At 34.9% G+C, this 15,000-nt stretch overlaps 1 protein-coding gene across 22 annotated transcripts in view; it reads left to right on the top strand.

The window, feature by feature from the left end:
- Positions 1 to 15,000, top strand: part of Ehbp1 (Eps15 homology domain containing protein-binding protein 1) — a 745,592-nt gene that overhangs the window by 484,062 nt on the left and 246,530 nt on the right. For all 22 annotated transcript variants that reach the window (XM_067116677.1, XM_067116685.1, XM_067116673.1 and 19 more), the window contains one exon: positions 1,263 to 1,344. In XM_067116677.1, the coding sequence (XP_066972778.1) occupies positions 1,263 to 1,344 (82 nt within the window). The remainder of the gene's footprint in view (positions 1 to 1,262; positions 1,345 to 15,000) is intronic.

The following is a 15,000-nucleotide window of genomic DNA, read 5'->3' on the forward strand; positions in this document are numbered from 1 at the left end:
TCGTGAGCTTTGTCTTTACTTATATATTCATCACGTTCCATATTTTCATATTTCAGTTATACATACATACACACAAACATACACAAAATATATATATATATATATATATATATATATATATATATATATATATATATATATATATATATATATATGTAGTGAAAATTAGAAATTATTTGTTTTAAAATTTTGTTTTAAAATTGTTATCTATATGATTATTCATTGTTGTTTATAAATATCGTGTTTTTACTTTTCCTTAAATGAGACACGTCACAGTAGAAGACGGTTTCTCTGATTCGTTTGTAACATGACATCATTTCAAATCTTCGGTTATAAGCATAAGTCCTGTATTGCTAAAGGCTGTGACATTTGGTTTAAACCTTTGTAGCGAATTGATTTACGATACTCATACTAGATATAGCAACAGTTAATTCAGATTTGATATCTTTTAACCTTCTCTGTTTATTTTCATTATATAACAGTAGCATTTATCAACCTTAACTGTAATGCGCAACTGTATCTTATTTGGAATTATACAGATGAAATAAACTTTATATTTATTTTGCCTAGTGTTACAGAGGGTCGTCACTGTGATCCGGATTCATGCCCCTGTTGTTTGAATACTTGACATGAGGAGTAAATATTTATTGTTTATCTTTTGCTAAGGGCGTGTCAGGATGTAATATCTATCTAAAGATCACAATATATATATATATATATATATATATATATATATATATATATATATATATATATATATATATATATATATATATATGCACTGTATATATATTAGATTTAAGTGGACTTATCTGTCTGTTAATCTTACTATCTATCTATCTCTGTCTATCTATCTATCTATCTATCTATCTATATATATATATATATATATATATATATATATATATATATATCTTCTTCTTCTTCTTCTTTTAACGTGCATTTTTTCCCACACATATACGATTATTCTTTGAAGGACTTTTGATTTGGCTTTGGGGTAGACCTATATATCGATATATGACATAGATATATATATATATATATATATATATATATATATATATATATATATATATATATATATATATATATAGTATATATATATATACATACTGTATATGTCTGTGGACACAGTATATTAAGTATACATGGACTTACCTATTTGTTTATCTTTCTATTTCCGTTATTGTATCTGTTATTGTAAGATCCATTATAGAAAGAAAAGTGTATATTTTAATTTGTTCTCTCCTCCTCCTCCTCAGGGTAACGGACACAGGAGAACGGAGAAGGACGCACGAGGACAGACGAGCTCTCCAGCCCCTAGATCTCAACACCTCTCCACACGTGAGTAGATCCTTACCTTGCGGGAGGCCGTGAGGACACTCCCTCCATCCTCCTCCTCCTCCTCCTCCTCCTCCTCCTCCTCTAGATGAGGAAGTAAGGGGTGTCTGTCCTGACTCAATTTTGAGGTTATTCTTTGTTTTGGGAATCTTATACTGTGGAGTCGATTTCCTATTATTTTTAATTGATATCTATACACACACACACACGAATTCTGTATATATATATATATATATATATATATATATATATATATATATATATATATATATATATATTATATATAATATATATATATTATTATTTCATATAAAGATACATATTATTTGTAGGACGAACTATTTTGTCATACAACGCAGTCGTTACTAATTAGTTGAGGAAAATTCAGGTATTATTTTGTTAAAAATATACTAAATATTAACATTTTTGTTATTAAACATTGGATGATTGGTTGCCATTATGTAGGGCTTCATTTTTTTTTATGTTGCCTTGGCCAGCATTCTGATGTTGAGTTTTGATCGTAACTTAATCAACTCTTTATCTTAATTGCTGATCACTTCAGATATCAAAAACCTTTCCTGGCTTGGGAGGCTCTTGAAACCCGGCTTAACAATCAGGTACTTGATTAGGATTATTTATTTGCTTATTTATTTTGTGTTGGGGAAGGGAGAGGGTCTCCCTGTTCTGATGTGGAAGGCGGCATTGCTTTATGAATTGTATTCTGAATCTCTGTCATTTGCAGATCGAGTACCTGAATGGCATTTGGCATGAGATATAGGCATACACATTACTCAGTTAAAACTAGCTTGATTTTTGCTACATATATTTTTAGACATTTTTAGCGCTGATTGATTTCATTTGGAATTTCCTCATGGTGACCATCTCCAAAGCAGATATTTTGTCAAGGGCAAATCTAATGGCCTTTTCTGCCCCAGACACGAAGAAAGCAAGGAAAGGGGGATTGAAAATAATAATAATTAGATTAATGTAGGTCTGAGAACACTTTAGGTTTGTGAGAAAAATTAGTGTATCCAGACTTGCCAGATTTGAACGGTAGGTTTTCTCATGGGTAATATTGTCTAGAACACTAATTATTGGCAATTGTGAACTGTCTGTCAAAGTAAAATCATTTCACATTTAAACACCTCCAGTCTTCTCTCTCTCTCTCTCTCTCTCTCTCATGTCAACACTGATAATGGAATTACACCAAGGTATGGACACGAAAATAGGAAAGAGTGGTTTTATCATTGAATTATAAATAATGCAATAACCACTTTGGTAAGAAGGGCTTAGAATTGAAAAGGAAATATTAGTGATATGCAATTTTTTTTAAGCTTATGTTTATATTAAGTGTTTTTCAATGAACTGTAAGATTGAACTAAGTGGAAAGCGTTTGAAGCAAATGTCACCTTCTCATCAGCAGAGAGAGAGAGAGAGAGAGAGAGAGAGAGAGAGAGAGAGAGAGAGAGAGAGAGAGATTGTTCTTACATTCAGATGCTAGTAATTTTTTCTCTCACTAATGTCTGTACCTGTGTACAGTTTATGATAGATTAGAAAATTTATGGTTTTCATTTAATGTCTTCATGTTATAAAGAACCGCCATATTATATGAAAAATATCATATGACCTTCCGTAGGGGGCAGTGCCGTCAGTGCACCTCATGCAGTGCACTGTAGGCAATACTGGAGGTTCTTTGCAGCATCCCTTTGGCCCCTAGCTACAACCCCTTTTTATTCCTTTTACTGTACCTCCGTTCATATTCTCTCTCTTCCATCTTACTTTCCACCCTCCCTTACAATTTATTCGTTGTGCAACTGCGAGGTTTTCCTCCCAGACCTTTCTACTCTCAATTTCCTTTCCAGCGCTGAATGACCTCATAGGTCCCAGTGATGGCCTTTGGCCAAAATTTAATATTCTTTTCTATTCTTTACGACACGTATCATATTCTTATCCTATTCTTATCCTGTAAAAATTCCAGTTTTCCCAAAGGCTGCATCGCTCGGTGCTTCATTACTGTTCAAGTATGGATTTCTTGTTACTTATGGCACTGCATTTTATGTCTGGGGAAAGAGAAGCCATTGGCTTGTTTCATAACTCTGGCCAACGAGGATCTCTCTCTCTCTCTCTCTCTCTCTCTCTCTCTCTCTCTCTCTCTCTCTCACCCGCTTCTCATTTCAGGAGTTTCTGATGCTGTTAGTAATGTGACTTAATGGCGTATCAACAGGTTATGAATTACACTTCCGGGAAACAGTTTTTGTCAAAGGCGAATTTGTTAGATTACTGATTGTTAAGGATTATCTGGATCTGTGTTAATTTATTCTCTCTCTCTCTCTCTCTCTCTCTCTCTCTCTCTCTCTCTCTCTCTCTCTCTCTCTCTCTCGGATTCACTTTAGGAGCTTTTGATACTGTGAGTAATGAGAAATCCGATCTTCTTCATAATATCAAGGATTATCAGGATATATATGTGTTTTTGGCGCAAGATCTCTTTTAAGGATTTATCATTTTTATGAGATCGTACTCGATAAAAAAAAGAAGAAGAAAAACCGTTTGCGAACTCCATAAATACTGGTCGCTCTTAATAAAAGTTCAAAGGACATTACCTCGTTAATATCCTTGATATATCGAACTGCCCTTCGGATCGGAATATTGTTCAGCTCTGGCCTGGGTTTATGGCCTCTCGCGAGGGCTTTGTAGTTTCAGGTAACTTTATACAGTTCTGATGGTATTTTTGTTCTTCTTTTGGATTACCAAAATCTCCTGAACTATATTAAAGAGTCCTGGATATGGAATTCTGTGCGCTCTCTTTTAGCCCCTGTAGGAAGGTAGTGCTTTTATTGCAACTCATGCGGTGCACTGTAGGCATTACTTGAGGTTTTTTGCAGCGTCCCTTCGGCCCCTAGCTGCAACCCCTTTCATTTCTTTTGCCGTACCTCATGTACTCATTCTTCCATCTTACTTTCTACCCTATCCTAACAATTGATTCATAGGGCAACTGCTGAGGTATTCCTCCTGTTACACCTATCAAATCTTTCTACTATCAATTTCCTTTTCAGCGCTGAATGGCTTCATAGGTCCCATCGCTTGGCCTTTGGCCTAAATTCTGTATTCTGTTCTATTCTCTCTTTCAGCCTCTTTTAAAAAGCTGGGTTCTGTCACCTGATAAGTCCTTTAGCCATTTTTTCATAATTTTTGCCTAATTTCTTTATGAAGATATGCCGTTTTCAGTCTCATGACCATTCAGAGTAAAATTTTGAATTCCACAGTGAAACAAGAGTGAATACCCAGTACCCCATCGGTTTCGAAAGTTGAAAAGTTGTTGACCTTCCACTACGAGAGGACTTGCGAACCTGTCTGTGCCCTCGACCTTTTTTTGACTTACTTTGAACTGATCAAGGAAACTTAGAAAATACGCTTTTAGCTTTTTGATCTAATAGAGAAAGGAAATCAGTAAAAAGAACTCTTGGCTATGTCATTACTTTGAAACTACTTGCAAAGGATGAAAGCTTTATTGTGGGTTGAACAGGTCTTTGAAGAGCACAGGGGGATTTAAGACGCAAAATTTATTGTGCGTAGTAGATCCTGGAAGAGGCGCTTCATTCACTTATAGCGCCTCTATGAAATTATTTATAGAGGGTTTGTGATTTGGGTGGTAACTTTTTTTCAGGATTTAAAGAATATCCGAATGTATGCATAAAGAATATCTGAATGTATGCATAAAGAATATCTGAATGTATGCAGACTGGATCAATCAGAGGAACGTTCGGTCTCCTTATAAAGAGCATAATAAATCCGCGCATGCAGAGTTAAGTGTGCATATGCAAGATTTGCGTGCATGGCACCGGCGCCATCATCCCAGAAGTCAATACCTGCAACTTTGAATGTGCTTTGTATGCATTGTGGCAGCAGCAGCGGGCCACAATGAGACCTGAGAAGCTAACTGGGCGTACGAACGTTTTCACTGGCGAATGGTCATTCCCTCGAAAAAACATTGTCTGGGTTAAGTTCCCGCTCCGGCTCGATATTGCTCTCACGTTTAACATAAAGGAGGGAACATCGAGCCCGGAGCCATTAATAAAACATTTCCGCTTTCGGTGGTAGTGGATACGTGCGCATGTGAGCAACGTTTTTATGTTCCTGAGACCCAGGTCTCCAGGGGAAGAGAGAGAGAGAGAGAGAGAGAGAGAGAGAGAGAGAGAGAGAGAGAGAGAGAGAGAGAGAGAGAGGATCGTATTTGGTTGTTTGCTTCTTTATTTGTGATAGCTTGTGGAATTTTTAATTTTTAATTTTGTGTTATGATATATTTCATAGATATTCTGAATTGGTGAAATCTCATGTAGAGAGGACGGTCTTGTTACACACTCCCAATATGTGTGTGTGTGTGCTCAAGCACACACACACATTGGGAGAGACATTCTCCATTGACATTTTTCACTGATTCGCGAGGAAGAAAGTAAAACAATATTTGAAATAGTGTTGTGAAATGCTTGTTGAAATAGGATTTTTTTATATATGAAAATGCTATTAAATGCTTTTCTAAAACAGATTTCTTACATTTATTCCAATTCTTTATATCTGATATTTCTTGGCTGTAAAGACGAAACCTGCATTGAAGTTTGTACTGATTACCATAATTGTTTCCTTTGGTATGCAAATTATATTTAGAACCTTTTATTGAGGAAGGACTGTTCTTGTGCTGTACTTACTTAATAAATTTGTTAAAAAAAAGGATGTACATACTTGAGTGTGACAGACAGGCGCAGGAACCAAACACTTACGGCTCGCAGACTGCGCATGTGCTGTACTTGCTTAATGACTTTGTTAAAAAAAGGACGCACATACTTAGCATGACAGACAGGCACCGACACCAAGTCCCTTACGGCTCGCAGAATGCGCAAAAACCGTCCATCCAGACAGACAGACAGAAGGGCCTCTTTCTTCGGGGCCACAACAATGCTCCCAATTCTTCGTCTGGGGGTAGTCATCCGGACGGCTAATGACAATTACCACTTGTGCTGCATCGGAGTCTTAATGTTACTTAAGGATGGTAATGGCCTTACGAGTGCTCAGACTCCTGCTTAATTGGCCTCCGGTGGATTTTTTGACAGCTCGGAGTCGCCCGGCCGGAATGCCCCGCTCTCTGTTACTTTCTGAAACGTGCTGCTGTGGACGAATTTTCCTGTTGGGAATATATATATATATATATATATATATATATATATATATATATATATATATATATATATATATATATATATGTATGTATGTATATATATATATATATATTTAAATATGTGTGTATATATATATATATATATATATATATATATATATATTTAAATATATATATATATATATATATACGTGTGTGTGTGTGTGTTATAAGTTATGATATCATCAAAAGTCAAAACTGACTGTATATTCATTTTCTTATTGTTCTTTATGTCATATATTTCATATACATGTTTTATTATATAGATTTTTTTTTTACTAAAACATGCTTTCTGATTGTTGGAAGATAATTTTTTATAAGATGAACTCTCTCTCTCTCTCTCTCTCTCTCTCTCTCTCTCTCTTCCATTTTAAGATATATTTCAGTAGAATGTAAATTTTTTTTATTGAGTACTTTTGTTGTGCATGCTGTCATGTGTCGTAATTTTGATTTAAGTTATTTTGGTGAATAATTAGGTCCCTTTTTTTTTAAGGATTTCCCCAAAGTTGCTTTGCTGGGGGACAAAATTCCTCGAGAAGAAAATTTGGGCATAGTATTCTCTTCTAAACAGGTTCCTCTTGAATTGTCCTGTGTGTCCATATTTTGGAATGAAGGAAATCATCATAATGTATTATTGGATGTCGCCGGCGGCGGTGGAAATTACTTTCCGTCCATAGCTTTCTTTCCCAGCTATTGCTAAAAAAAAAGAAAGTAAAAAGAAAAAAGTAAAAAAGTAAAAAAAAAAAGAGAAAAACGTTTTTCAGATCAGCAGGAAAGACGATGCGGAAACGTTCGGATGGAAATGCGGAAATGCGGAAACATTTGCATCGTATAATATATCGATGATGTCTGTGCTGTAGTGCGGTCCTGGTGTTGGAGGGGATGTACGAAATTTGTAAAAAAAAAAAAGGGGGCGTGGGTTTCTTGTTTTTCCTCGATGCTTGTAGCCTTTTGCTGAAGTGTTTACACTTTGTCCACTCTCTCGTAAATACCAAGTGGATGCATCGTATCATTCCAAGGCTCTTAGGAAAGCTTGTCACTGGTTTTTAAGGTAAGAAGTAGAAAAGAAAGTTATTTTTTGTAATGTTACGATGCGATGTTGTTGCTGTAATGCAGAAAAAACGCTTCTCCTTCAGACCAGGCAGTTGTATATGTCATTGTCCCGGTTGCAGTTTTTGTGGGGAATTGTGAGGATCAGAAGCATTACAGTTGATCTGATAGATTTCTGAAACGTATGTTCTTGTTGTCAATTTGCATAGAGTTCTGAACTTTGTCGTTGTTACAAATTTCCTTAGGTTATTTGGGGGTCATCTTTTTAATGAAATTGCATAGATTGGCGAAACATGTTCTTGTTACCCAGAGTAAAATTACATAAGTCTTATAGAAACGTGTGTGTGTGTGTGTGTGTGTGCGTGCGTGTGTGGAGGGGCGGATTATAAAATCGCGTAGATTAGATCTCAGACAATTTTGGTTGTATTTAATAAATTTGCTTATATTTCCTCTTGATTCACGAATTGCAGTTTCATCTGATATGTCATTGACTTGTCGAGGTCGAAGGCTGGAACTTTGACCTGAAGTCAGAAATATTTTACATCAATTTTTTAGGATCCTATCACTCGACGATTAAGGAATCGCTAAATAAAATTTGCGGGACTCTCAATGTAAATTTTGGGAAGCAAATTTGAAGGAAACTGAAATGTCCACATTTTGAGTGCTTTGAAGTGGTTTTTTGCGAAATTATTTTCTATAGTTTTATGATGATTTATTTTTTCTCTTGGCAATTTCGACTAAATATAATCTTTGATAATTATGATATTGGTTGCGAAAATCTTGTAACAGATTTAAAATGATAATAATTGCACAGATGACGAAACTTTTGGAGTAATGTTGGAGAGAATTTTCTCTTCTGAAATTGGGTCGTTTTGAAGTAATCTTGTGGGTATCATACAGAGTAATTCTTGGAAAGTTTTGAGGCCAGCATTAATTTTTACGATATTTTGCGCTTGTCTTTGCGATACTTTCGACGTCATTTCCAGGTTTCTTTTTATCCATCGAGCCTAAATGTTATGCTATTCTGGTTTTAAAAGATTGTTATTTTTTTAAAAGTGGTAAAATTGGAATTAGAACAGGATGGGTTTGATTCCATGGATGCACAGGATGATAAAATCCCAAGTTCACTTTGAAGGAAAATGGATTATATAAGCTGGGAAGAAGAAGAAATATATATATATATATATATATATATATATATATATATATATATATATATATATATATATATATATATATATATATATACATATACACACATACATACACACGTTAGGGAAAATAAATTTTAAGAAAACCCAAGTACTTGTCGTTAGAATGGTACATTTTCATAACATAAACAGATGTTAAGTAGAAAGATTCTTCCACCTTTATTTGTGAGCAGTTCTTTTTTATGGCCATAATTTGATATCGGATCCTAAAATCCATTTTTGTCTGCCAGGGATATCTTAGAGAGAGAGAGAGAGAGAGAGGCAGAAAATTCAGCCATCCGGCAACGGCCACCTTTCTCTCCGTATTATTCTCTCTCTTGGAATCTCCTTTCCTCCTCCTCCTCCTCCTCCCCCCCCCTCATATCATACTCGATCTAAACCTCCCCCCCCCCCAGCTTCCAGCCCCCTCCACCATGCAGCCCCCTCCTCCCGTGGCCCAAGAACAATAGCATTCGAAATGACTGTAGCTCTATTGCAGTCGAGCGCAAAGTTGAAAATGGGTCAATCTCACTTTGCAGAATAGCCTGGATGGGGTGATTGTCGACTAGGCCATTAGGTCGCGGAAGGAAGGGCGTTTGTATTTCGAAATTGGCGATAAGGACCGATCTTTATCAGGGTGAGAGAGAGAGAGAGAGAGAGAGAGAGAGAGAGAGAGAGAGAGAGAGAGAGAGAGAGAGAATGAACGGACAGACACTCTTTATTCTTAAAATAACAGTATTAGGAAGTTGATGGAATGTTAAATATCTGCTACTCGGTTATAATTTTCATCTAGGCAGTGAGTTTTTTCCTGCATGGGCTGGTGTGTGTGTGTGTAGTATATATATATATATATATATATATATATATATATATATATATATATATATATATATATATATATATATATAATGTAATGTATGTATATATACAGTAATTATATTTACACATGTATTAACTTTTATCACTTACACAATTGTTCTGTGCATTAATACAATCACTAATGGGACTCATTAAACTGGATGGTATCTAGTGGAGATATTTATTTAGGAAAATAAATATCTCTGCTAGATACCATCCAGTTTTAATGATGTCCTGTTAGTATATATATATATATATATATATATATATATATATATATATATATATATATATATATATATATATATATATATATATATATATATATATATGTGTATGTGTGTGTGTGTGTGTGTGTGTGTGTGTATATATATATATATATATATATATATATATATATATATATATATATATATATATATATATACACACGTGTATATATATCGGTAGTAAGGATACAGGTATAAGTCTCCTGTCATACACAAATATACATGCCGAATTTAGGTACATTTTGCCAGAGCTGGAATAGACCCAGCGTCACCATTGTAGAATGATATGATATACATTCATACATACATACAGTTCTAAGTGGCATGCAGTTTCAGTAGTGTTTACATTGTCCTTTGTTACATCATGCAGTACTGTTATGGAATGACGCCAGGGCAAGTAAACAGACGCTTTAATGATTCTGTTGTGATACTATGCCACTGCTTGATTACAGGTGGTGACTGTTGTAATGAATGGTCAGAAAGATTTTTACATTCGACAGATATCTGTAGACTGGACGAGAAAGGGTTAAGTTCAGCTTACCTTTAATCTAATTTGAATGATTAATATTTATTAGTTTTGGAATTATTTTGTTTTACAAGTAGCTAAAGCGTATTACCAAGTCTGTGTTCACAGATAGATTGTGGTTCATGTATGTTCTTAATTTTCATAAAGTCAGTTGGCTTTGTGGAGTATTCAGAATCCACCGTTGATTTTTACTTTGTTAGCAAGTTCTGTGGATTCAGTGGACATTAATTGGAATTGCACTTGTCAGTAATCACGAAACTATTCCTACTTGAAATATTGCAATAATTTTTGTTTATCTTCAAAACGGGTCGCAATTGAAGCAGTCAGTATGTACTGTTTAGTCGCTGAGGAAGTTTATGACATGTCAACTTCTTTCGGCAATAAGCAATTGATTGATTGGTTTCTCCAGACTGGCGTGGCACCAGCAGTGGTTTTGACTGTCTTATAGGACAACAAAATCTCTGACATTGTTGTTTTCTTGCATTTTTGTAAATTACAATAGTTCAATTTTTTCAAGAATTTGAACATAGCAAATAAGATTTGAGTATACTAAGAAAGGATAGATCAAGATTAGCATAATAAATATTTGCACAGGTCAAGATTAGAACTATTTATTTATGATAGAACGCTGACGATTCTGCGGAAAAAGAAGAGAATACAATTAAAATTCATGTGTACTGAAGCGAGATATCGTGTCCTCCCCAGAATTCGAGGAGAACAGACGAAGTGTTGTTGCAGGGTGATTTTCTCGTGTTCAATAGAATTGCTTCCTCGCGTGCTGACGCACTTTACCAATTCAAGACGTCGATTTTTTTCTCGAGGACAAATTGAGGAGACTTAATTTGGTTCGATTCTGCCAATATGACCAAGAAAGACCAACGAAGGAGAAGAGGGTCGGTCAGCAGCAATGACCAGCTCAGCCGAGACGAGGAACGGGGTCAGTTTTTACAAGACGACCCCTTAAATGAATGTATCGGATCTTGGGCGTCCGGTAATTACAAACCTCTTGAAAACGCATCTGGTTTAATTACACCTCCCCATTGCGAAAGTAGCTGTTATGCGTTTTGCATATCTCCCCGAGCAATCAGGACTCCTTCGAGGAAATTGCAAAAAAAAAAAAAAAAAAAAAAAAAGTCGTCTATGTGTATCCTTCCGGTAATCCGCTATTGATGTGCATTGCGGATTATTCTGGGTCGTCGTCATCCTTCATCCGCTTAATGCGTTCAGGGAAAACAGGGCCTGAGGAAAGAGATTTCCCCAAAGACGCCTCGCCAGGCAAAACTTTGTTTTTCCCGGTAATGCATTTTTGTTCTTGCTTTCGTTTTTTCTTACGTGATTGTCTTTTTCCCCCTTGCTGTACCTTTGGGTTCCATTTTTCTTCCTCCGTTTTCGCGTTTGTATTATTTTGTATCAAAGGAATCTTGGGTATGTGTGTGTGGATATCAAGGACATGTCCTGCCGGTTCTTATAAGGTTTAAGGAAGCTTAATTATGTTTTAGTAAAATAATGTTTTGTGAAAGGAAAATAAAGAATTTTAGTTTTATTCTGTTCCATATACTCTTATAGTTATTAACACTAAGGAAGTCTGCCTATTCTAGAATGTCATTATTTAAAAATAAACTTTTCAAAAAAGTGTTGCAGTTTTACAACAACTTCTAATATAAACACATTTAGGTTGTGTAGACACTGCCCAGCTCTTGCGACTAAATCAGATCCGCATTATCCAATTTTGTAATATAGTGTTTGCTTCTCGGTAACTTCAAACCCCGCGTACATAAGTAGCCATTTGTTGCTGTAATGTTTTTTTTAGGTAAGAAGAAGCGTCGGGCTGTAATGTTTTTTAGGTAAGAAGAAGCGTCGGGCTATAATGTTTTTTAGGTAAGAAGAAGCGTCGGGTATTTTAGAAAATCTATTTTTATGGCTAATGTACCTTTTCTTTAAAACAATAAAAGATTTTCTATAAATCTTTGTGTTCATAGTGACTTAGCCTTTAGAGAGATAACGCACATATATATACACATACACATATATATGTATATATATGTTTGTGTATGTATATATATGATATATATATATGTATGTATATATATGTGTATATATATATATATATATATATATATATATATATATATATATATATATATATATATATATATATATATATATATATATGCATACATTTAATGGAATATGTATATGTGTGTGCTGTTGCGTATGTTCAAGTATACATTTATGTACTTAGGACGCGTGAATTAACATGTTTAATGCCTCATACGTTTTGTCCTTAATTCCAAAAGAAAAGGATAATGTTTAGCTCAGACGAGAAGACCCCCTTACTCGCAAGCACCAGTGCCATCGAAGATATATAAAGTATTTTGAAAAAAGTATTTTAAATCTCCCTTTTTTTTTCTTTTATTTCATCTTCCCAAACTTGGGGTCCAACTGTTGCCAATGCTGTTCTAGTGTTGTTGGCGAGGCAGCCGATTTTTCTCTGTCGTTGGCCCCCGAAATTCTTTTACAAGCTTTTAGTGTTACTGTCACCTTTTGCTCCATTGATAAAATGGATTTCGTTTTCTGGACCTCTGGCTCTAGAAGGGTTTTTTTTTGGGGGGTGGGGGTGGGCGGGTCTCTGTATCTCTGTTTAGAACTGATTTTTTTTCCTGGTGGGGTTGTGCAAAGTGATCGTGTTTTTTTTTTCGTGGGTATAGATTTATAGGTGTATAATTATATATGTGTGTGTATGTATATATATATATACATGTATATATATATAAATAGATATATATTTATATATACATAAATACATACATACATACGCCAGATGCGCAAACTCTCGAGAATTGAAGAAGTTGTGTGAAATATAATAATTTTTCGCTTTCCATTGGTTTATTTTTAACAGGTGTTTTAACTGGCTCTCCACTTTTACTTTGTGTTTTAAACATTCTCTGATTGTTATCCATGGGTTAATATGACTGCTTAATTGTTTATTTTATTGAGATAAAAGTTTTGATCGTACATGCAATAACCTCTGTAAATTTATTGATTATATTTTATTCAAGACTACTGTATTTTGACCAGCATTTTAATTAGTTCATCTAGAACTGGTGTGTAAAAGCAGTGTCATGTGACCATGATTTCTGTTAAGTTTTAGGATGTTGCTTCCAACTTTAACATCAAGTTGCTAGTATTGCTGGCAAAATTTAAGTCTCCCTCGTTTCTTCAGGTTTCTTTTGGTGCAAAGTTTTTAGTCTAGGTGCTAGAAAATGCCAGAAAATGAACTCGCTAGGGCGCTAATTTTATGGAAACAAAGGGCAGGATCTATTGGCCAACAGCGCACGACATGTCTGAATGGCTCTAAGGAAAAGAAAGAAAACTAGAACATAAGTTCGGACACAAACTTGTAAAGAACAAAAATTTGTTGGAGTCTGGGCAAATGGAAGCTTACTTTAGCCATGATCGTGGGTCACAAATCTGCGTCATAAAATATTTCATTAGCCAATACAAGTATTAGTATTTTATGACTTATTTCTGAATATTTGATTTTGTTGTCAAGTCGTGCCAGGGGTAAGGTGGTCGTATACATCGTATGGTGTCCTGAACTCAATGATAAATTGTAGATAGTTATTTGATCTTCTGCTGTTTTCAAAGGCTTATACACCCTACGGTGTTCTAAATTCACGTTTCACTTGCTTCAGTTGCCTTGAAACCTCCAAAGGTTTTGACTTGCAAGCAACATGAATCTATCACTAAGGTTTTGTATATAACATAAAATCTATCATATATTTTTAGATCTTATTTTGAAGGAGGCTTAGCGGGACCTGAAAACTCTAAAATTCCATAGTTGGCAGTCATTTGGAAACTGATTTTTAAATAGATCGCTTGTCTACTGCCAAACTGTTCATACAGAGATGAAGGTGCACTCGAAATATAACGCTCGTTAACTTTCCCCTGATTTTTCTATATGACCATTTTCTAATGTGTGTGTATATATGTGTGTGTAAAATAAAATTGTTATGTGTATGTATGTATGTGTATATATATATATATATATATATATATATATATATATATATTATATAAATTTATATATTGCATATGTGTGTAAAAATGTTATATATATAATGTATATATATATATAATATATAAAATTAAAGGGTACACACATATTTCTGATGTATTTCTTTTCATTACTTATTTTGCTTGTGTAGCAAACGTACTGCGTTTTTAATACAGGTCTCGGAAATGAAAGACTCACTTAAATAAAAATAAAAAAAATTAAAAGCAAAGTTGAGTTCAATATATGGCCAACCTCATGTAATCCCTTACGATTCCTTCCTTCGGTCTGCGAACTGGGGAAGAAGATTGATCATTTTCTTCTGTTAGGTTAAATCCGCTGGACCTCCTAATCCCTCAACCCACCCGTCCCCCCCAACCCCATCGTATCGATAACTCTGATGCAGCATCAGATTTCCCAGTCATTTATTAGTGTATCAGAGTGGTCGTTTGTCTTGGTGGTGGGGGACGGGATGCTCCCATGTTTTGTTTGTGTTTTAGTGT

This window comes from Macrobrachium rosenbergii, chromosome 14, assembly GCF_040412425.1.
Source record: "Macrobrachium rosenbergii isolate ZJJX-2024 chromosome 14, ASM4041242v1, whole genome shotgun sequence".
In the NCBI taxonomy this organism is placed as follows: Eukaryota; Metazoa; Arthropoda; class Malacostraca; order Decapoda; family Palaemonidae; genus Macrobrachium; species Macrobrachium rosenbergii.